General features: G+C 45.4%; 1 protein-coding gene across 1 annotated transcript in view; it reads left to right on the top strand.

Moving 5' to 3' along the window:
- CD3E (CD3 epsilon subunit of T-cell receptor complex) overlaps window positions 1-21,773 on the top strand; it is a 33,264-nt gene extending 11,491 nt beyond the window's left edge. The window contains exons 4-6 of the mRNA XM_075838931.1: window positions 19,868-20,029; window positions 20,122-20,165; window positions 20,827-21,773. Coding sequence (XP_075695046.1) covers window positions 19,868-20,029; window positions 20,122-20,165; window positions 20,827-20,883 — 263 coding nt within the window. The 3' untranslated portion in view covers window positions 20,884-21,773. The remainder of the gene's footprint in view (window positions 1-19,867; window positions 20,030-20,121; window positions 20,166-20,826) is intronic.
- The last annotated feature ends 1,913 nt before the right edge of the window (window positions 21,774-23,686 follow it).

The following is a 23,686-nucleotide window of genomic DNA, read 5'->3' as shown; positions in this document are numbered from 1 at the left end:
GTACCTCGTACACTCCTGGTTTGACTCGGCTCGTTCACCACTCTTGTTGCTCTCGGTGTTGCCGTGGGCAACTGCCCCTTTTCCCTTGCTTCTGTGTACCCTTGTCTGTTTTTCTGTCGTGCACTTATTGAGCGTAGGGACTGTCGCCCAGTTGTATCCCGTCGCCTAGGGCGGGTCGTTGCAAGTAGGCAGGGACTGAGTGGCGGGTAGATTAGGGCTCACTTGTTTGTTTCCTTACCCCCGTCATTACAATATAGTAAAGTTATTCATGCTTTGTATGACAGAACTGTATGGGGGCACCCTGAAATGTAAGGTCGGTGCTAAAGTTAGGTCCAGAATTATTTGGACAGTGACAGAAGTTTTGGCATTTCAGCTGTTTACCAAAATATATGGTATATACAGTAAAATAATCAATATGGGCTTAAAGTGCAGACTCTCAGCTTTAATTTGTGGGTATTCACATCCTAATTTGAGAAAGGGTTTAGGAATTACAGCTCTTGAATATGTAGCTGCCTCTTTTTCAAGAGATCAATGGTAATTGGACAATTATCTAAAAATATATTTAATGGGCTGCAGGGGCTATTCCCTCGTTAATCCATCAATTAAGCGGGTAAAAGGTCTGGAGTTGATTCCAGGTGTGGCATTTGCATTTGGAAGCTGTTGCTGTGAACCCACTACATGAGGTCAAAGGAGCTCTCAATGCAAGTGGAACAAACCATCGTTCAGCTCAAAAAAATGATGAAATCCATCAGAGAGATAGCAAAAATGTTAGGAGTGGCCAAATCAACAGTTCTTGAAAAAAAGAGTGCACTGGTGATCTTGTGAACTCCAAAAGGCCTGGACGTCCACGAAAGACAACAGTGGTGGATGATCACAGAATCCTTTCCATGGTGAAAGAAAACCCTTCACAACATCTACCCATGTGAAGAACACACTCCTGGAAGTAGGTGTGTCAGTATCTAAGTCTACCATAAAGAGAAGACTTCATGAGAGCAGATACAGAGGGTTCACCACAAGGTGCAAACCATTAATCATCCTCAAAAATAGAAAGGCCAGATTAGACTTTGCCAAACAACATGTAACCAAGCCGCCCAGTTCTGGAACAGCATGAAACTAAGATCAACCTGTACCAGAATGATGGGAGGAAGAAAGTATGGCGAAGGCTTGGAGCGGCTCATGATCCAAAGCACACCACATCCTCTGTAAAACATGGCGGAGGCAGTGTGATGGCATGGACATGCATGGCTGCCAAAGGCACTGGGTCACTAGTGTTTATTGATGATGTGACTGAAGACAGAAGTAGTCGGATGAATTCTGAAGTGTTCAGGGATTTACTTTCTGCTCAGATTCAACCAAATGCAGCAAGGTTGATTGGACGTTGCTTCACAGAACAGATGGACAATGACCCAAAACATACTGCGAAAGCAACCCAGGAGTTTATAAGGCAAAGAAGTGGAATATTCTGCAATGGACAAGTCAATCACCAGATCTCAACCCGATCGAGTTGCATTTCACTTGCTTAAAGGGAATGTGTTGCCAGCAAAACATGATTTTTTTTTTTTTAGTTAAACAATTAGTGTATAGGTGATTAAACATTGTTCTAATTTTTATTTTTTTTTCACGGGTCAGGAAATATTATAAATTGGATTCCATTGGATTCTAATTTATAATATTTCCCATTGCTGGTCACTAGATGGAGCCATTCCCAAAATTGCAGCATTGCATGTGGTAAAGCAACCACATTGCTTTATGCTGCAAAATTGGGTAAAAAGCCCTCGCTCTAGTGAGCTCTCAGCATCCCCCCCTCCTTTATCCTGGCTAGTGCCGGGAGAAACGAGGGGTTTGAACGGTCTAACCTCCTACACTGTGTGTCGCCATTTTTTGAGCTAACACACAGTGTAGAAGGTTTACCAACAGTAGTAAACACACACTGAACACAAACATACATAGAAATCCCTTACCTGCTCCAGTCGCCGCCGCTCCCTCCGGTCCATCCGCTCCGTCTGCTGCCGCTGCTCCATGTGCACAAGTCCGGAAGCCGCGACCGGAAGTAGTAATCTTACTGTCCGGCCGCGACTTCCGGTCCACAGGAAAATGGCGCCGGACGGCGCGCATTTCAAATTGAACTGTGTGGGAGCGGCGCATGCGCCGTTCCCACACAGCGGCGTACATGTTAGTGGATGGAACGGGCCCCGTTCGCAGTCCCTATGGGACTGGAGCTGCCGTATTCCATGTCTGTATGTGTCGTTAATCGACACATACAGAAATGGAAAAAAAAATGGCAGCCCCCATAGGGAAGAAGAAGTGTAAAAATAAGAAAAAGTAACACACAAACACACAAATTAATCCAAACGTTTTTAATAAAGCACTAACATCTTTAACATATTAAAAAAAAATTTGTGGTAACACTGTTCCTTTAAGACAAAACTTAAAGAGGCTCTGTCACCAGATTTTGCAACCCCTATCTGCTATTGCTTCTGGCACTGCAGACACAGCGTGTTCTCGAGAGATCACGCTGTGTCGTCACTCACAGGTCCTGCATCGTGTCAGACGAGCGAGGACACCGGCACCAGAAGCTACAGTTGATTCTGCAGCAGCATCAGCGTTTGCAGGTAAGTAGCTACATCGACTTACCTGCTAACGCCGATGCTGCTGCAGAATCAACTGAAGCCTCTGGTGCCGGTGTCCTCGCTCGTCTGGCACGATGCAGGACCTGTGAGTGACGTCACAGCGTGATCTCTCGAGAACACGCTGTGTCTGCACTGCCAGAAGCTGGGCGTTCTGAAGAGAAGTGGATGATACTTCTCATCAGAGCGCCCAGCTAGTAAAAGTATTAAAAACGCCCCGATGTACGCACATAATACACGCCCACTTGGACTTTTACTTTTAAACACACCCACTTGGACTTTTGCACGCCTCATTTGCATAACTACAAAAATGGTCATAACTTGGCCAAAAATGCTCGTTTTTTAAAAATAAAAACGTTACTGTAATCTACATTGCAGCGCCTATCTGCTGCAATAGCAGATAGGGGTTGCAAAATCTGGTGACAGAGCCTCTTTAACCCCTTCCCGACATTTGCCGTACATGTACGTCATGGAAAGCATTGACTTCCCGCATCTTGCCGTACATGTACGCCGAATGTTTGGGACCGGCTCAGAAGCTGAGCCGGTGCCATCATCACCGGATCTCAGCTGTATCTTACAGCTGACATCCGGCTGTAACGGCGGGGACAGAAATTAGCTTCGATCCCCGCCATTAACCCCTTAAGTGCAGCGCTCAAACGCGATCGCTGCACTTAAGGTTTTTGCAGCTCATCGGAACCCCAGTAATGAAATTGCCGGGGTTCCGGTGGCTGCAATGGCAACCGGAGGCCTAATACTGGCCTCCCGGTCTGCCTAGCACCGAAGCCGGTCAAGATCCGCCCGGCGGCGGAGCCTGATCGGCTTCCGTAGCTGCCGGCAAGATGGCGCCGGGTCAGGAGCTGATCCGGCGTCATCAGCGGTGGAAGTCAGCTGTACTGTACAGCTGACATCCACCTGTAACGGCAGGAACCGGAGCTAGCTCCGATCCCTGCCATTAACCCCTTCGATGTGTGGTGGCCCGTGGGTGGCGGGGGATGCAGGAACCCAAAATGGTGGATACTGGGCTCTCTGTCTTGTGTCACGGTGGTATTTTGCCTTGCAGGCCTTCCCACCTCCCAGGGACACACACACACAGTGATGAGGGGGCTGCACAAGATGATGATGATGACTGTTGTTTCCCCCGGGGCACTCCCTTGGTGGCTGACTCCTGTCTGGTGTTATTTGGGGTGCCCTTGGTGTAGAGTGCAAATAGAAGACAGGAGACGGTGGTGGCAGTTAATCAGGAGAGCTTGCATGCACACTTTTACTTTTCAAGATGGAGATTGTACAATACAAATATGTCATCCAAATTCAGCTCAATCAGTGTAGCCCAATGCTAAATGCAGGAGTGCTATTATCTCTCTACTCACAGTCTCTCTTTCTGGACTCTTCTGGCTCCTTGAGCTGTTATTCCAATAAATCTCTTTAGGCCTGTCTTTCTCTGTAATCCGAAAATGGCTGAACTCAGGAGCACCTTCACTGTGCTTCCTGCTGCATTCACTCCTAGCTCACCACTGCCCTCACTCACTCTAACCACTCCCTAATTAACTCCTCCCAGCTTCTGTTACATTATAGAAAACCACTCCGCATAGGCTGAAACACAATGTCATAACATTTCTGGACCTGTAGATGGCAGCATAACACAACACATGAAGACAAACATAGTTTTCATAGTAGTGCTCCTGTGGGACACTACATACACCCCCTCTTTAAATAAAGCCGTCCTCGGCGTCCGACTCTCCAGGCGGCAGGTTAACCTAAAACAAAGGTTAATCACAATTGCAATAATAAACTAAGAGTCCATACAGTCTCTGAGGAATGTGAGGATATAATGCTGAACAGGGAAAATGTCCAAGAGTCCTTGTCATATGAACTGGGGAAAATGAAGGGCTTGTTACCCAATTGGGATGCAAACAATACACTGTCTCTGGTGAAGGATAATACAAAAATGAAGTCTCAGATTCAACAGTTCAATCTTGATATCGAGCTGGCATCTTACCTCGGGTAGCTCTATCAGATCTCCTCAGGGGCTCCTCTATAGCAATTTCAGGGTCCCTGGATTCCTCTGGACCAGGCCGGAACTCGGATGACGAGGTCACTTGGTCCTCGCCGGGATCAAGAACAGTTCTTGGAACAAAAATAGACAGCCAAGGTTGGAACAGCCAATCAAGAGGGGACATACTAGTTGTTGGCGGTAGCGGGTCAGCTGCAGGAGATTTCTCAGTTGTCTGTGGTTCTGCTGGTACCTCTTCCTTTAGGCAGAGCTTGAGACGATTACGGTGGACGACTTGGGAATCTCGGCCTTCGCGCACAATCTCATAGACATCAGTCCCAGGGTGCGGGATGGACTTAATTGTGTATGGTTCTTTCTGCCACTTGCTGTCCAACTTACTTGAACGATGGTTGTTTTTCAGCCACACACGGTCTCCAATTTGGAAGGGTTCTGCTTCGGCCTTTTGATCAAAACCTGCTTGTTGCCTTTGACGAGCATCTTCCATCCTTCTTTCCACAATCTCGTTGGCTTCAGCCAGGCGACGCTGGTGATCACTCACCCACTCTCTGTTTGGCAGGGGGTTGATAGTATCTGGAACTTCGACATCCATGGCCAAGTCCGAAGGCAATTTGCCCTGACGGCCAAACAGGAGATAGTAAGGAGTGTACCCTGTGGAGCAGTGCACAGTGTTGTTATACAGGTACACCAATTCTGGCAGGAGAGTCGGCCAATCAGCCCTCTTCTGGGACGGAACAGTTCTTAACATCCCAATAAGAGTCTGGTTCATCTTTTCACATAAGCCATTACCTTGTGGATGATAAGCGGTAGTTCTCAGCTTCTGACAGCCATAGAGGGAACACAACTCGTGGAACAGTTGAGACTCAAATGCGGAACCACGATCAGTCAGGATCTTGTCCGGACAGCCATAGGGGAGTACGAAATTCTTCCAAAAGATGGCAGCGGTGGTCTTGGCAGTCAGGTCTTTCACTGGCATAGCTACCACGAACTTCGTATAGTGGTCAATTATAGTTATAGCATAAGTATACCCAGTGCGGCTTGGTTCAAACTTGACATGGTCAATGGCTACCAGTTCCAGCGGTCTATGACTGATGATGGGGTGAAGTGGGGCTCTCTGGTCATGACGCTCTCCTCGGCTCTGAGCACAGTTGGGACATTCTCGGCACCACTTCTCTATGTCGTCTCTCATGCCAATCCAGTAAAATCGTCGGCGTATGGTATCTTCCGTTTTATGAACCCCAAAGTGTCCCGATCTGTCATGGTAGGCTTCCAAGATGGATTTGGAATCTCGCCGGGGTACCACAATTTGATGTAGACGCTCACCCGTTACTGGATCCAGGGCAGTCCTCTGTAGTAGACCTCTGGACACGAAAAGTCGATTCCTCAGTCTCCATAGACAAATTAATTCTTGATCAGCTTGACCTCTACGTATTCGGTCCGGAGTCCTCTTCTGAAGAAGGGAAGTCTGCAATTCCTGTAGGTTTCTACTCTCCCGTTGGAATCTAGCCCACTGTCTGGAATCTTGGGAGCAGTCAGGAACATTTGGTTGCGGATGTTCGTTTCGCTTCCTCTGAGCGATCACCGAATTCTGGGTTGCAAACTGGGCATAGAATGTAGGCATCTCTACCTCTTCCCATTCATCATTACATCGGACCGGTTCTTCACCCACAGGCAAACGGGATAAGGCATCGGCATTCACGTTGGACGCACCAGTCCGGTACTTGATCACAAACTGATAATTCGCCAGTCTGGATGCCCATCGCTGTTCAAGAGCTCCCAGTCGCGCTGTATCCAAGTGGGCCAGCAGATTATTATCCGTGAAGACAATGAAGGGTGTTGCAGCCAGGTAATCTTTAAATTTTTCGGTCACTGCCCACACAAGGGCCAGGAATTCCAGCTTAAAGGAACTATAATTCTGGTCGTTCCGTTCAGCGCCTCGAAGACCTCTGCTGGCATAAGCGATGACTCTCTCTTTCTGGTCCTGTACCTGCGACAGGACGGCCCCCAATCCCTTCTGGCTGGCATCAGTATACAGCCTAAAGGGTTGGTTGTAGTCAGGATATCCCAGGATAGGTGGTTCGGTTAACAGCTGCTTCAGCTTCTGGAAAGCGGCTTCATGGGCTTCAGCCCACTCAATCGGGATCCTTCTCTTCATAGCTTCCTTGGAGTGACCTCTCAACAATCCCTGGAGGGGTTCTGCAATCTGGGCAAAGTGTGGGATGAACCGTCTATAATACCCTGCAAATCCCAAGAAACTTCTCACCTCCTTGACTGTGGTAGGGGCTGGCCAGCTCTTTACTGCTGCTACTTTGCCTGGATCAGGAACCACTCCTTCTGCACTCACGACATGGCCTAAGTAATGGACTTCCGGCTTCAGGAGATGACACTTGGAGGGTTTCACTTTCAGGCCATATTTGATGAGGGTTTTGAGGACTTCTGCCAGGTGCTGTAGGTGTTCCTCATAAGTCTTTGAGTAGATGATTACGTCGTCCAGGTACAAGAGGACGGTCTCGAAGTTTTGGTGACCCAGGCAGCGTTCCATCAGCCTCTGGAAGGTTCCTGGGGCATTGCATAGCCCAAAGGGCATACAATTAAACTCGAACAACCCCATGGGAGTAGTGAAAGCAGTCTTTTCCCTATCTTTGGGAGCCATAGGTACCTGCCAATACCCGCTGGTCAAATCCAGAGTTGAGAAGTAGGCAGCAGACCCCAAAGCAGTCAGGGATTCTTCAATGCGTGGCAGGGGATACGCATCCTTGTGAGTGATATTATTGATTTTGCGGTAGTCCACGCAGAATCTAATGTTGCCATCCTTCTTTTTCACCAGGACTAGGGGTGCAGCCCATGGACTGTAGCTCTCCCGAATCACATCTGCGTCCTTCATTTCCCGAATCATTTTCTTCACTGGCTGGTACATGGCTGGTGGAAGGGGACGGTACCTTTCTTTGATGGGTGGATGGACGCCTGTAGGGATGGTGTGCTCAATGATAGTAGCCTTCCCAAAATCCATAGGATGTTTACTGAAGGCTTGTTGATTGTCTTTGGCCACCATCAGGGCTCCTTCGATATCCTCTTCGGTAGTATTAGCATCGCCAACATGGATCTCGGTCCACCAGGGTTTTGTTGTCATCTCAGGGGTAACTTGATTCTGGGTAGCTTGCTGGAACACTGTAGTCTCAGGGCTCCAGACATCTTGGAAGAAGACCTGTGAGAGCTTAGCAACTGGACGGTATTTACTCAGTACCACAGCCGTATCACCAATGTTCAGGAGGCGAATAGGTACCCTCCCATTAGAAACCGTCACTAGACTTCTGGCTGCTAGCACGGTCGGATGATCTTCCAGAAGAAGAGGTTCCACAAGGGCCTGGTAATCTTGACCTTGCAAACCTGGACGAGCTCGACACCACAGAATGGTTTCCGTCTCTGGTTCCAGAGTCACTGGTTGTGAGTCCATGATGCGGGCACGGCAGATCTCACCCTTTTCATTCGTGAACCTCTGTTGGGCATTCAAGAGACGGATAGCATGCTGAATTGCATTTTGATTGGAGACAGGGACTGTAGAAAGTGCTCGGTGTAGGGCATCTAGCATCTCTTCATAGCAATTCCTAAGAACATTCATGCCCAGCACCACTGGTGGAAAGTCATCATCCCAGACGTTCACTACAATTACGCCTTGCTGGGGCAGTTCAGTTTCTCCCATCTGGATCGTGGGTTCCCAGTAGCCCCGATGGGGTATCGATTGTCCATTACTGGCTACAATGTTAAGCCACGTGTCTGGGGGTTGTATCAGCTGGTCGAGGTCCCAGTACTTCTCAAACCAACTTCTCTGCAGAGTGGTGACTTGAGAGCCAGTGTCCAGTAAGGCCGACAGTGGGATCCCATTTAGGTGGATCGTAATCACTGGACACTGCCCAATGTACCGGGGAATCCATTCTGGTGTTGTGGGACCTATTGGTCTTCCTCCCGAGGGGCGGTCCTCTGCCTCGGGGGATTGTCGTTTAACTGACGACATTCTCTTTCAATATGGCCAGCTCTTTGACACCTACGACAAATGGGTCTTCCGGTGGTATCAAATCTGTCAGAAGAGCGTCTACCCCAATTCCGGTAACTTCCCCCTTCTGATCGGTTACTGAACCTGTTACTGGAGTAGCGGCGGCTTTCGTTCTGGCGTTGCTCCATATCTTCCATTTTCTGGCACATTTTACTGAGGCTCTTGGTGAGGACAGCAATTTGGTCCCTCAGTTCAACAACTGGATCTTGAGCTTGCATGTGAGCACACTGAGCTAGTGCAACTTGACTTCCCGCTGCTGTAGGATGATCTACTTGCGACTCCGTAGGAGTCTCTATGGAATAGGGGAAAACTTTGGCTTGAACCGCTGCGGCTTCAGTCCCCAGGATTCTAATTGCGAGCTCTTTAAAGTCCAAGAAGATACAGCTTGGGTTCTGGGAGGCCAACATTCTGAGCTGACTTTTAAGAGCTTCAGATGCAGCTCCTTCAACAAACTGCTCCCTTAAGGCCTTGTCAGCCTCTGCAGCCTCTAAGGGTTCTACTTGCATAATTGCCCGCTGGGCCTCCTGCAGGGATAAAGCAAAGTCTCTCAATGACTCACCGGGCTGCTGCTTCTTTCCAAAGAACCTCATCTTGAGCTCTGCCACAGTCCTTACTTCAAATGTGGCACGCAATCGGTCCAGTATCTGTTCCACTGTTTTTTTCTCTGTTCTGGGCCAGGATTTCACTTCTCTTAATGCTGCGCCCTCTAGTTGTCCTATCAATATCTCAACCCTCTGGTCTGTTGAGACAGGATACAAACGGAACATGGACAGCATCTTCTCTTTGAATTCCCTCAGGGAATGAACTTCGCCTTTGTAGCGAGGAAGCCATGGTGCTCCAAAGTAATAGGGCATAGTGAGTGGCATCACTTGTGCTGTTGGAGGTGACCCACTGGGGCTTGGAGAGCCGTTATCTCCGTCATTAGACATTTTCTGCAATAAGTCCTACAGTAACCCCTAGCAACGGGTGTTCAATTTCAGGCTATGCACTAAGCCTCTTTTCCGGATATCTTTTCCGGTGTCTCTACACTGTTAACTGCCACTTTTTACTTTAAATCTCATTTACTGGCCTATTCAGGCACTCACCAGCTTTCTCTTAGCTGCTCCGCTGTTTTCGCGGGTTCTGTTGCGCAGTTCCTTGCCACTACCAATATGGCGGCGACTTGGCGGGAAACTTTTATTCCGGCTGTAGCGAAATGTCTGTAACTCTGCTCCGGCTGTGGCGCATCAGCGCTGACTTAGTTCATAAGGCACAGAGGCCATAGAGATCCTGTTCGTGACGCCAAAATTATATGTGGTGGCCCGTGGGTGGCGGGGGATGCAGGAACCCAAAATGGTGGATACTGGGCTCTCTGTCTTGTGTCACGGTGGTATTTTGCCTTGCAGGCCTTCCCACCTCCCAGGGACACACACACACAGTGATGAGGGGGCTGCACAAGATGATGATGATGACTGTTGTTTCCCCCGGGGCACTCCCTTGGTGGCTGACTCCTGTCTGGTGTTATTTGGGGTGCCCTTGGTGTAGAGTGCAAATAGAAGACAGGAGACGGTGGTGGCAGTTAATCAGGAGAGCTTGCATGCACACTTTTACTTTTCAAGATGGAGATTGTACAATACAAATATGTCATCCAAATTCAGCTCAATCAGTGTAGCCCAATGCTAAATGCAGGAGTGCTATTATCTCTCTACTCACAGTCTCTCTTTCTGGACTCTTCTGGCTCCTTGAGCTGTTATTCCAATAAATCTCTTTAGGCCTGTCTTTCTCTGTAATCCGAAAATGGCTGAACTCAGGAGCACCTTCACTGTGCTTCCTGCTGCATCCCCTCCTAGCTCACCACTGCCCTCACTCACTCTAACCACTCCCTAATTAACTCCTCCCAGCTTCTGTTACATTATAGAAAACCACTCCGCATAGGCTGAAACACAATGTCATAACATTTCTGGACCTGTAGATGGCAGCATAACACAACACATGAAGACAAACATAGTTTTCATAGTAGTGCTCCTGTGGGACACTACAGATGCAGCAATCGAAAGCGATTGCTGCATCGTAGCGGTTACTAGCAGATCGCCAGCCCTGACAGGCAATCAGGACTGGCGACTGCTGTTACGGCAACAGGAGACACAATGGTCTCCTGCTCTGCCATTACGGAAGCCGATTTAGGCCCCGCCGGGAGGCGAAGCCTAATCGGCTTGCTGTCAGTGAATGACTGACAGATCTGACCGTTGGACCTTCAAGTCCCCTAGTGGGACTTGAGAAAAAGTGTAAAAAAAGTATAAAAAAGTGTAAAAAAAAGTGCAAAAAATAAAAGTTTGAAAACAATAAAAGTTTCAAGTAATGAAATAAAACACAATCCCCCCTTTACACTTATCAAGTCCTTTATTATTGAAAAATAATAATAAACCATATGTATTTGGTATCGCCACGACCGTAACGACTGGAGGTATCAAAATATTATATTATTTATTGCACGCTGTGAACAGCGTAAAAAAAAAAACGTAAAAAACGTTACCAGAGTTTCTGTTTTTTGGTCACTTTGCCCTACAAATGTTAGAATAAAAAGTGATAAAAAAGTCGCACGTATGCAAAAATGATACCTATAAAAACTATAGCTCGTCCCGCAAAAAACAAGCCCTCATACACCTCCGTCGACAAAAAAATTAAAAAGTTATGGTTCTCACAACTTGGCGACAGAAAAAATACATTCTTTTTACAAAAGTTACTTTATTGTGCAAAAAGTTGTAAAACATAAAAAAGTGCTATAAATTTGGTATCGCCGGAATCGTACTGACCCACAGAATAAAGTTAACATGTAATTTATAATGCGTGGTGAACGCTGTATAAAAAAAAATGAAAAAAGCTGTGCCAGAATTGCGTTTTTTTGTTTACCTGGCATCCCAAAAAATAGGATAAAAGGTGATCAAAAAGTCACATGTACCCCAAAATGGTACCAATAATAACTACAGCTCGTCCCGCAACAAACCAGCCCTCATACCACTACGTCTATGAAAAATAAAATTAGTTATGGCTCCAATAAGTCAGGAAATAAAAAAATATGCAGTTGTGCCCGAGGGGAACATTTCTTCTGTTTGAAGAGGCGATTAATCAAGGACCTAAAATTAGGGAACCAGGAAAGGGAGGGCCCAAACATATCCGCTGGAAGCGACGGTGCCCGTATTATACCAGGAACACTTTCCCAGCAAAATTCCCCAAACTGCAAAGGCGCGGAGTGTGGACCAAAAGGGGGATAAGAAAGGACGCCATATATCAGTGCAACACTGGCCTGTGCAGAAAGGATTGCTTCACAGCGTAACACACATCTATGGATCATTTTATTGTTTTTTTTTACCCCATTATTATACCACCTGACTATGCCCCTTATACACTCCGCCCCGCTTACATATGCCCTACATTATAAACGGAAACACCAGTAAGACTCCAAACAAAACTACTACCAAGCAAAATCCACGCTCCAAAAGCCAAATGGCATTTCCTCCCATCTGAACCCTACAGCGTCCCCAAACAGCAGTTTCCTTCCACATATATGGCACCGTCATACCCGGGAGAACCCTTTTAGCAATTTTTGGGGTGTGTGTCTCCAGTGGCATAAGCTGGGCACGACATATTTGCCACTGAATGGCATATCTAGGGAAAAATATAAATTTTGAATTTGCACCATCCACAGCGCATTTATTAATGGAAAAGACCTGTGGGGTGAAAATGCTCACTACACCCCTTAATAAATGCCTTGAGGGGTGCAGTTTCCAAATGGGGTCACTTCTCAGGGGTTTATTTTTATTATTTCACATCAGAGCCTCTGCAGTTGTGAGCCAATACTTTGTAAATCGCCAAATTAGGCCTCAATTTGACATGGTACGCTTTCACTCCTGAGCCTGGTCGACTGTCCAGGCAAGAGATTAGGGCCACATGTAGGGTGTTTCTAAAACCAGGAAACCCAGCATAATAATTAGAGAGCTGTCTTGTTATGGTGGCACAAGCTGGGCACCACATATTAGCATATCTATGGAAAAAAATCCCATTTTCACTCTGCAACATCGAGTGCACACCAATTTCTGCCAATCACCTGCAGGGTTAAAATGCTTACTACACCCCTAGGTAAATGCATTGAGGAGTGTAGTTTCCAAAATGGGGTCACTTCTGGGGGGTTTCCACTGTTTTTGGCCCACAGGCGCCCAGAAACCAATCCAGCAACATCTGCACTCCAAATGGCGGTCCTTCCCTTCTGAGCCCTGCCGTGTGCCCAAACAGCAGTTTATGACCACATATGGGGTATTGCCGTACTCGGGAGAAATTGCTTTACAAATGTTGGGTTCTTTTTTTTCCTTTATTTTTTGCGAAAATGAAAAAATTTGAGCTAAAGCTACGTCTTATTGAAGAAAAAGGATTGTTTTTATTTTCACTACCCAATTCTAATAAATTCTATGAAACATCTGTGGGGTCAAAATGCTCACTACACCCCTAGATGAATTCCTCAAGAGGTGTAGTTTCCTAAATGGAGTCACTTTTTGGGCGTTTTCATTGTTTTTTTCCCCTCAGGGGCTTTGCAAATGTGACATGGCCTCCGCAAACCATTCCTGCTTAATGTGATCTCCAAAAGCCAAATAGCGCTCTTTCCCTTCTAAGCCACGGCGTGTCTTCAAACAGCCTCTTATTACCACATGTGGGGCATTGTTTTACTCGGGAGAAATTGCTTTTTCTCCTTCAGTCCTTGTGGAAATTGGGAAAAAATAAGCTAAACCTACATTTTCTTTGAAAAAATGTAGATTTTTATTTTCAGGGCCTACTTCCAATAATTTCTGCAAAAAAACTGTGGAGTCAAATCGCTCACTATACCCCTAGATAATTTCCTCAATGGGTGTAGTCTCCAAAATGGGGTCACTTGTGGGGGGTTTCCACTGTTTTGTCTCCTCAGGGACTTCGTAAATGTGACATGGCCTCCGCAAACCATTCCTGCTAAATGTGATCTCCAAAAGCCAAATGGCACTCCATCCCTTCTAAGCCCTGCCGTGTGTTCAAACAGCCGGTTTTTGCCACATGTGGGGTATTGTTTTACTCGGGAGAAATTGCTTTACAAATTTTGCGGTGCTTTTTCTCCTTCAGTCCTTGTGGAAATGAGAAAAAATTAGCTAAACCTACATTTTCTTTGAAAAAATTTAGATTGTCATTTTCAGGGCCTACTTCCAATAATTTATGCAAAAAACCTGTTGGGTCAAAACACTCACTATACCCCTAGATAATTTCCTCAATGGGTGTAGTTTCCAAAATGGGGTCACTTGTGGGGGGTTTCCACTGTTTTGTCCCCTAGGGGCTTTGTAAATGTGACATGGCCTCCGCAAACCATTCCTGCTAAACTTGAGCTCCAAAAGCCAAATAGCGCTCTTTCCCTTCTCAGCCCTGCCGTGTCTCCAAACAACCGTTTATTACCACATGTGGGGTATTGTTTTACTCGGGAGAAATTGCTTTACAAATTTTACGGTGCTTTTTCTCCTTTAGTCCTTGTGGAAATGAGAAAAAAAATCGCTAAACCTACATTTTCTTTGAAAAAATGTTGATTTTAATTTTCATGGTCTACTTCCAATAATTTCTGTAAAAAACCTATGCGGTCAAAATGCTCACTGTACCCCTAGATAATTTCCTTGAGGTGTGTAGTTTCCCAGATGGGGTCACTTTTGGTGGATTTTGACTGTTTTGGCACCGCAAGAGCCCTTCAAACCTGACATGGTGCCTAAAATTTATTCTAACAAAAATAAGGCCCCAAAATCCACTAGGTGCTTCTTTGCTTCTGAGGCCGGTGCTTCAGTCCAGTAGTACGCTACGGCCACATGTGGGATATTTCCTAAAACTGCAGAAACTGGGCAATAAATATTGAGTTGCATTTCTCTGGTAAAACCTTCTGTGTTATAAAAAAAATTGTATTAAAATTTTATTTCTGCAAAAAAATATGAAATTTGTAAATTTCACCTCTACTTTGCTTTAATTCCTGTGAAATGTGTAAAGGGTTAAGACATTTTCTAAATGCTGTTTTGAATACTTTGAGGGGTGAAGTTTTTAAAATGGGGTCACTTTTTGGGGGTTTCTAATATATAAGGCCCTCAAAGCCACTTCACAACTGAACTGGCCCCTGTAAAAATGGCCTTTTGACATTTTCTTGAAAATGTGAGAAATTGCTGCTAAAGTTCTAAGCCTTGTGATGTCATAGAAAAATAAAAGGATGTTCAAAAAACGATACCAATCTAAAGTAGACATATGGGGGATGTTAATTAGCAACAATTTTGTGTGGTATAACTGCCTGTATTACAAGCAGATACATTTAAATTGAGAAAAATGCAAATTTTTGCAATTTTTCGCTAAAAATTTGGGGTTTTTCACAATTAAATACTGAACATATCGAGCAAATTTTGCCAGTAACTTAAAGTCCAATGTGTCACGAGAAAACAATCTCAGAATCGCTTGGATAGGTGAAAGCATTCTGGAGTTATTACCACATAAAGTGACACATGTCAGATTTGAAAAATGAGGCTCGGTCAGGAAGGTCAAAAGTGGCTAAAGAGGGAAGGGGTTAAGGCAGAAAGACCCACAAACAACAACTGAAGACGCTGCAGTAAAGGCAAAACATGACAAAGGAGAACACCCAGCGTCTGGTGATGTACATGGGTTTCAGACTTCAGGCAGTTATTATCTGCAAAGTATTCTCTACAAAGTATTAAAAAAAAACATTTTATTTATGGTAATGTTAATTTGTCCAATTACTTTTAAGCCCCTGAAATGAGGAGGCTGTGTAGAAAAATGGTTGCAATTCCTAAACGTTTCACAGGATATTTTCGTTTAACTCCTTGAATTAAACCTGAAAGTCTAAACTTGAATTGCATCTCAGTTGTTTAATTTCAAATCCAATGTGATGGCAGCAGAGCCCAAATCATGAAGATTGTGTCACTGCCCAAATAATTCTGGACTTAACTGTATATTTAGTAAATTAATACATTCATACATACATTTACTGTGACATGTCAGGATCTTAAGTTTATAGTCCTGCCCCTAATAACAGGGGCAGAACTATGACAACATACATTTGATATAGGACAACAGACCATCTTATTAGCACCCTATTCAAAAATAGAAAACTCGATCTTGTGTTGTGTTGATAAATCACTGATAATTGTATTTTTGGAAAAAATTATAGAAAAAAAGACAACCTACGAAAATAAAATGTAAAACTGCTACTCAGGTTAACCAGTAATAACCTAAGAATAGTCAATGCATAGCATCCCAAAAAGATCATTTCTGCATAGTAGTGTGTGACACCTTATCCAATGTGCCCTCCATCATCTGTATTATTACTATTCATTGGTGCCTTGTAAATGTAATAATCATCATTGGTATCCAGTGATCCCTAACTGATCCCAACTAGTCTTCTAACTTTAATTTGAGCTTATACTGTATGAATCTGTGGTGTTTTGGCCAATATCTACCATCCAACCACCACAGCTCACATGTGAAGTGCAAGCTATAGATTGATGATGAATTTTAATACAGAACACAGTTATTAAAAACTAAACAATTTCCATCAGTATGATCCTAACTGATGACGGGAAGGAAACTTCAAATGAGTAACAGTATTGTTGTATAGCCAAAACAGAAAAAGTATTGGTCCGCTCACCGGCCGCGGTCCGTCATTCCTAATCAGCCCTCAACGGTCGTGAAGCTGGATGCGCAAGCTGCAGTCGTCGCGGCACCTGCTCCTGCTGTTCCTCCTGCTACACCACCTGTTAGTAACAGTGCCGACCCCCGATTTTCCCTGCCACTACCTCCTCGCTATGACGGAGATGCAAGAACCTGCAGGGGATTTCTAAACCAATGCCAGATGCACTTCAGGCTGCATGCAAAGGCCTTCCCTTCTGATGACGCAAGGATCGCCTTTATAATCTCTCTCCTTACTGGCAAGGCCCTGGCATGGGCGAACCCATTTGGGAACGTCAAGGACTAGAGACCCGTGACTTACAGTGCTTCTTACAGACTTTCCGTACAGTATTTGAGGAAACTGGGCGAGTCTCTTCTGCTGCTTCTCTGCTGACCCTTCGCCAGGGAGACACCTCTGTGGGCAAGTACGCCATTCAGTTCCGTACTCTGGCTGCAGAACTAACCTGGAACAACGAGGCCTTGGTGGCTACATTCTGGCAGGGACTGTCTTCTGTGATTAAAGATGAACTTGCCGCTCGAGATCTTCAACCTACTCTGGATGACCTCATTCTTTTAGCCACCCGGATTGACATGAGGATGCGGGAGCGGTCCCAAGTGGTTCACCAGGAGAGAAGATTCCCTAGGCTGGCTTCTGCTTTCCAGCAACCACTGCTGCCCTCATCAGTTGTTCCACCAGAGGAGCCTATGCAGGTAGAGTAGCTCAAATTGTCGGTCCAGGAGAAACAATGCAGACACACTTCAGGACTCTGTCTGTATTGCGGTCTCGGAGACCGTTTTGGGAGTTTGTGACCCCAGAAGCCAAAAACCTCCAGTGCCTAGGAGTGGTTGGAGAGACAACCCTCCGGTTGTTTGGCAGACAGGAGGAGAATCCTGCGCTGGAGACACAGGTCCAAACTGGCTGGGCATGTTCGTAAGACTCGAGATCTGATATCTCGTCATTTATGGTGGCCTACGCTGCCCAAAGATATTGTGGACTTCCTGCACTGTCTTCTAACAATGTTGCTAATTCCAAGCCTGCCTGTCTGCTCCAATCTCTACCAGAGCTCAACGCTCCCTGGGAGTATATTGCAATGGACTTTGTCAAAGATGTTCCTTCTTTGGCAGGATGCAAAACTGTTTGGGTGGTGGTGGATTGGTTCTCGAAGATGGCATATTTTATCCCGCTGACCGGTCTAACTTCTGGTCCTCGATTGGCAAATCTCTTCATTCTGCACATCTTCTGCTTGCATGGCTTGCCACTTCATATCGTGCCTGATCAGGTGGGGGGTTCAGTTCACCTCAAAATTGTGGAGAGCCCTCTGTAAACTCCTGGACGTGAAATTGGACTTTTCCTCAGCCTACCATCCCCAGTCCAATGGTCAAGTCGATAGGATTAACCAAATCATGGAGAATTATCTTCGTCACTTCATCTCCATGCAGCATGATGACTGGGTACAGCTTCTTCCATGGGCCAAATTCTCATATAACAACCACACAAGTAAGTCCACTACTTCCACACCGTTCTACATTGTTTACAGCCAACATCCATGAATCCCTCTTCTTGTCCCGGCTTCATCTCAGGCACCCGCAGCTGACTCTGCATTTGGGGACTTTCTACAAATCTGGCAGCAAACCCGGTCCTCTAGTCTGCTGGCAGTCGACCGCACGGAGCGAAAAGCGGATGTCCCTCTTGAAACCTGTGGTTCTGAACCACTACAGTAAACCTACTAGTCCTGCAGTTTCTCCCAGCGGTTCTTCTGATGTGTTCGAAGTAAAGGAGATCCTGGACTACAGGAGAGTAGGAGGAAGGACTTTTTATTTGGTGGAAAGAGAGGTTTTGGTCCTGAAGAGAGGTCCTGGGAGCCAAAAGAGAACCTTAATGCCCACACCCTAATTAGGAAATTCCTCTTACGCTCTGGATCTAAGAAGAGGAGCGTAAGAGGGGGGTACTGTAACGTCCACGGCCGCCCTCCGTCGTTCTGCGACTGCAGACTTCCTTTGGGCTGGCATCTCCCTCCAAGGAGACGCCGGCACTCTGTTCCACTCTGCCCTGCAGTGTTCTCTAGGGCACACACGCTCGCTCCTGGACTTAAAGGGCCAGCGCGCGCACATGTAAAATATTACTAATTACCCCCTGATCACCTGGACTATAAAAAGGGCTCTACCCTTTTACTCCTTGCCTGAGCGTTGTTGTGTATTCCCATGTAGTCTTAGCAAATGGTCCCTTAGTGTGTTATCCTGTTTCTAGTGTTCCCGTGCCTTGCCAGCTGTATCCTGTATCCTGTGCCGTGTTTGTTCCTGAGCCTTATCGAGTGTTGGAGTCATGTTGTGCCACCCGTCATGCCCACTGTCATACACCACGTCTGTTATACACCACGTCTGGTGTCTTCTGCCACGCCTGATATCATCCGCCATATGTGGCGTTATCTAACTTCAAGTTTCTTCTGTGAATAAGCCTCTGCTACTGTCTGGACTATTACAGATACTCTGGTACTAGGACTTTGTATAGACTGGGCTACTGTCTGGACTATTACAGGTATTCTGGTACTAGGACTTTGTATAGACTGTTGTTTGCCAGCTGCTACTCCACTACGGCGGTGCGGCCTAGTGGGTACACATACCCATGGATCGTGACACAGCTGTTGTTTCATGGACACCACGCTTGAGATCTAATTAGATTCTGCGTTGGTAACAGGCAGATCAATGGGGGAAAATAAAGAGGATGACGCCCAGTATAAAATCAAAAATATTTATTTAATCTGGTTAAAACAAGGAAGGACTTTTCTAGGAAGGACGCTTACGGGTTTCAACTAAAGGTTCTTAGTCATAGCATTGTTGTATAGTGACAGTTCTGGCCAGACGTGCCTTTAGTAACCCCTGTACTGTTGGCTACTTCTTTTCAGTACAAAAGCTGTCCATCTGTACAGCACATAAAGACTACTGTTTACCCGTCAATGGTATGCCATTCTCCATTCCAACTACTAGTGAGGAACCATCCAGGGTTCGACTGGCCAACAAAAGGATCCTTTAGTAGGACTAGGTATTGACATAATATTGAGGGCCTGTCACAACACGGCCCATGAGATTCAACAAAGTTAAAACCTTTTGCAGATCAGTGCCGCTATTACAGGTCACTTGTTGCAGGGTTGCATCACTTTTTGCATTTCATCACAAAGAAAAGATTAACCTGTGTAAGTAAAGAAAGAGTTTATAATGTAATTAAAAGTTCTATATAGTTGATGGTTTGATTCTTTACTTTTTCTATGGGTTCAATGTACCCCAGTCCGACATTTGAACTATGTCACCTGTAGACTAATTAACTTTTAATGTGTATTTTATGAAAAAAGTCAAAACGCCTTTACCATTGTCAAATAATCTGTGCAGTATTTCTTGTATTCATGTAAATCCCCTCATCTTGTACCTAATGTATCGAGAGATGTATATATAACCCCTTCTGAAATCCTGTTCTCCCCTCTATTTTAGTATGTGAAACTTGCACTGAGGTCTCTGTTATGATGGTGGCTTGTGTTGTGATCGCCGATTGCCTGATCACAATCGGAATATGTATTTTTGTGTATATGTTTTGCAAGAGAAAAACTGGTCAAGCCCGAGAAAGCGGATTTACAAAAGGAGCTCGCAAAAAAGGTAACCATGTGATGAAGCACACAAAAAATAATTTTGTGGATCTAATTTCTGAATATAAGGCATGAATACTATGACTTATTTTTGTCACACAGGAAACGAAGAACGTCCTCCCCCTGTTCCCAATCCTGATTATGAGGTAAATAAGGAATAATTATTTTTTTGGGGGACAGGAGAACAAAAATAGCACATTTGACGAGGAAATGACTGGTGTTTTTTACTATTTAAATACATGTAGGGAATGTCCAATTACTGTTTCCTCTAATGTAGGGAAGACCACGCGGACAGTTGGGGCTGGCCCAACAGACATAAAATTGTTGGCCAGCGTTAGATTTAGCATTCACAAGGCAAGTGTGTTCTGAATAAACTATGTGTCCAATTGGCTTAGTCCATGCCAGCTGCTGCTTCATACAACTCAATTAGAGGTATGAAACATCCAAGTGGGAACGCCTCTTCACCGCACTTGTGAGAAGGTGATAAATCTTATTAGCCGGAATTCCCCTTTAATACTCTGTAGTCCAGCTGATTAAGACATTAGTACTTGGTGCAAGTATAATTTTCTCTTGGGACTAGAGGTATGCCTTAAGAGGTTGTCCCCAAACACCATCTGGGTCAGATCACTAGATATATCACAAGTAACCCAACCAGAAACATGATGTCATGTTAGTTTTATGATGAGAAGACAATAATTTCACTTCCCAGCTGTTGATATTGGGGTAAGGATATCAAACCAGTAATGACTGTGTGATATATTTGAAGCTAATTTTCTTTTTATTGTTTTCTGTTTTTTATTGTTACAGCCAATCCAGAAAAGAAGGCAAGACTTATACGATGGAATAAACCAAAACTTAAGATAATTTTGTCAGCCTCCACTTGCTTCAGCATCTCGTATTTTTGACCCTGTTTGTATGTATAAAGTCATCCTGTCAGAAAAGATTATATCAAGTCGTGGAAAACCCAGCTTATTGAACCACAAGACCAAGACACTGGTCACATCTTGCAGCACTTTGCGGCCTTGCAGCATACTTTGTTTTAACAGCGATCGTCAAATGTTATCTGAATTATGATTTCTTTACATCATATTCTCCCTTAAGGCCTGTTTTAGTGGTGAGAAAAAAACATAATAAACAAAACATAAAAAACAAACTGCGTGTAAAAATATAAAATCGAAGCATTTTTTGGTGGATGACAAATGTCCCAATACCAACAATAAGCAACATAATTGTATGTAATTTATCTTAATGGCCTTAGAATCCGTGTAGCTGCAAATCGGAGATCTCCCATCAATCAATTCTACGAAAAAATAGAGGCAAGTTAAGCTGATACACCACAAAGGCACACTGACATCTGACAACCCTGGATAGACAATACTACCTCCCCACCATTACTACCACTCCTCCACCTTTCCTCTTAACCGGTCAGGTCTCTTAGAGTATACTAATAACCATCGTATTCACCTGTCTGCTCTGTTAAAATTAAAGATTTACGGTAGGCCCTCACAATCATTCTTCTGGAAGGCCCAAAGGCTACAGTCCGGCACTGCTGGTAATCACCTATTTTCTTCCCTTCATTTACAGAACTGCCCCCTATTTTCATGTCCTGGCACAATCCTGTCAGGCTATAATTAGTAATTTGTTATCTAGTAAAATCCTATTTATATCAAAAGATTTACATTATCTTTAATTCATCGGCTGATCCTGGCCCTGTTTACACGGGGCACTGATTGGTTAAACAACGGTTTATATGAACGCACGTTCCTAATCATTGTCCTGTGTAAACAGGGCAGCGATCAGCCAATGAACGGGCAAACACTCATTCATTTGAATGGAGCAAACAAGCGCTGATCAACATCCTGTATCGTCGATCGGATCTCGCAGGCGTAAAACATATCCTATCTTTTGTGGAGCCTTTCTGCAGCACAGACAACTTCCCATAAATATACCGGAAGGTGTTCGTCGGCCATAGAAATTAATGGGTCTGTAATTACGGTCTGTAATTACAGACTAAATCTACGGTCGTGTTCATGGGGCCTAAAGCTGAACCAAGACAAGTCTGTGGAGACACCTGACCTTCATACAAACCTTTCTGTACATGACCTATGCAAGGCTTTTGTAATCCCAGGGGTAAAATCTGTTCCCCCTGGTCTTTTATGACTGTGGACTTTATGGTTCTCACATTATTTCAGTTGGTTCCTTGGGATAGTGAGTGGTAGGTGCATTGGGTTTGTTCTGTACGTCTTGTTGATGTAAAATATATAAATGTCAAATTTTCAATAAAAATCTATGTGATTTACAAAAAACAAAAACTTTCAAGAACAAAAATATTCAATGCTATGTTACGGAGACATATAGACACCGGATGGTTGTCAATGGGACAACTGTCAAATAACAGAGCTGCTGCATCTAACTAGACCCATACTTGCCAACTGTCCCGAATTTGCTGGAACTGTCCCGAATTTACAGAAACAGTCCCGGCAAATTACTGGCCCGGGATTTGCCCCGACACCTGCTACATTTAATTGTATCTGCATGCTCAGGACTCAGATAGAATTTAAATCTATCTGCTTCCTGCTCTGCCATTCACTCCTCAAGGAGCCAAAACCCCGGCCAAAGTGTTGCCGGCAACCTGGCCAGGGATTCTGCTGCAGAAGGTCGCACTGACGTCACTGCCCTTATATGGACAGTAAAGTCAGGGCTCTCTCTATGAGCGGAATTCCCGGCCAGGGCGACAGCAACGCTTTGGCCGGGGATTCCAGCTCTCTAGGAGTAGCCCATGACATCACTGTACATATAAGGGCAGTGACGTCAGGGACACCTCCTGCAGCGGAATCACCGGCCAGAGCATTGCAGACGCCTGGCCGGGGATTCCGCTCATAGAAGGAGCCACTGACTACTTCACTATCCATATATGGACAATGAAGTCGGGCTCCTGGAGCTCCGGAATCACCGGCCGGAAGTTGCCGACGCCTGTCCGGGGATTCTGCTTATAGAGTGAGCCCATGACTTCACTATCCATATAAGGGCAGTGACGTCAGGGGCACCTCCTGCAGCGGAATCCTCGGCAAGATCATTGCTGATGCCTGGCCGGGGATTCTGCTCACAGAGGGAGCCACAATAGCTCTATCTACAGGGAAGGGGGTTGGGGCTATCTACAGAGGAATTATATGGCACTATCTACCGGGAGAGTATGTGGCACTATATACGGGGGGAGTATATGACACTATATACAGGAGGAGTATGTGGCACTATCTACAGGGGGGCTGTGTGTAGCATCATCTACAGGAGGGTGTGTGGCATCATCTACAGGGTGTGCGTGGCATAATCTACAGGGCGTGTGTGGCATAATCTACAGTGGGTGTGGCATAATCTACAGGGGGTTTGTGGCATCATCTATAGGGGCAGTGTGGCATCTACAGGGAGGCTGTGTGGCACAATTTACAGAGGGCATTGTGGTATTATCTACAAAGGGCACTTGTAAAGGATCTGCCAGGCACAGCTTCGGGGTTAACTCCCATAATTAATCAGTCAGCACCTGAATCTACATCCCTGAGACTGTCTCCAGCTTCCACCACTCAGGCTGGCAGGCTTAGGAGTGGGAGAGCCTATAGCAACCTGGCCAGACTCAGCTAGCTCCCGCCCTTGGTCTATTTAAGCCTGCCCT

The sequence above is a fragment of the Rhinoderma darwinii genome, chromosome 10 (assembly GCF_050947455.1).
Source record: "Rhinoderma darwinii isolate aRhiDar2 chromosome 10, aRhiDar2.hap1, whole genome shotgun sequence".
Classification (NCBI taxonomy): Eukaryota; Metazoa; Chordata; class Amphibia; order Anura; family Rhinodermatidae; genus Rhinoderma; species Rhinoderma darwinii.
Note: the sequence above shows the minus strand (reverse complement) of the source record. Positions and strands in the feature narration are given on the sequence as shown.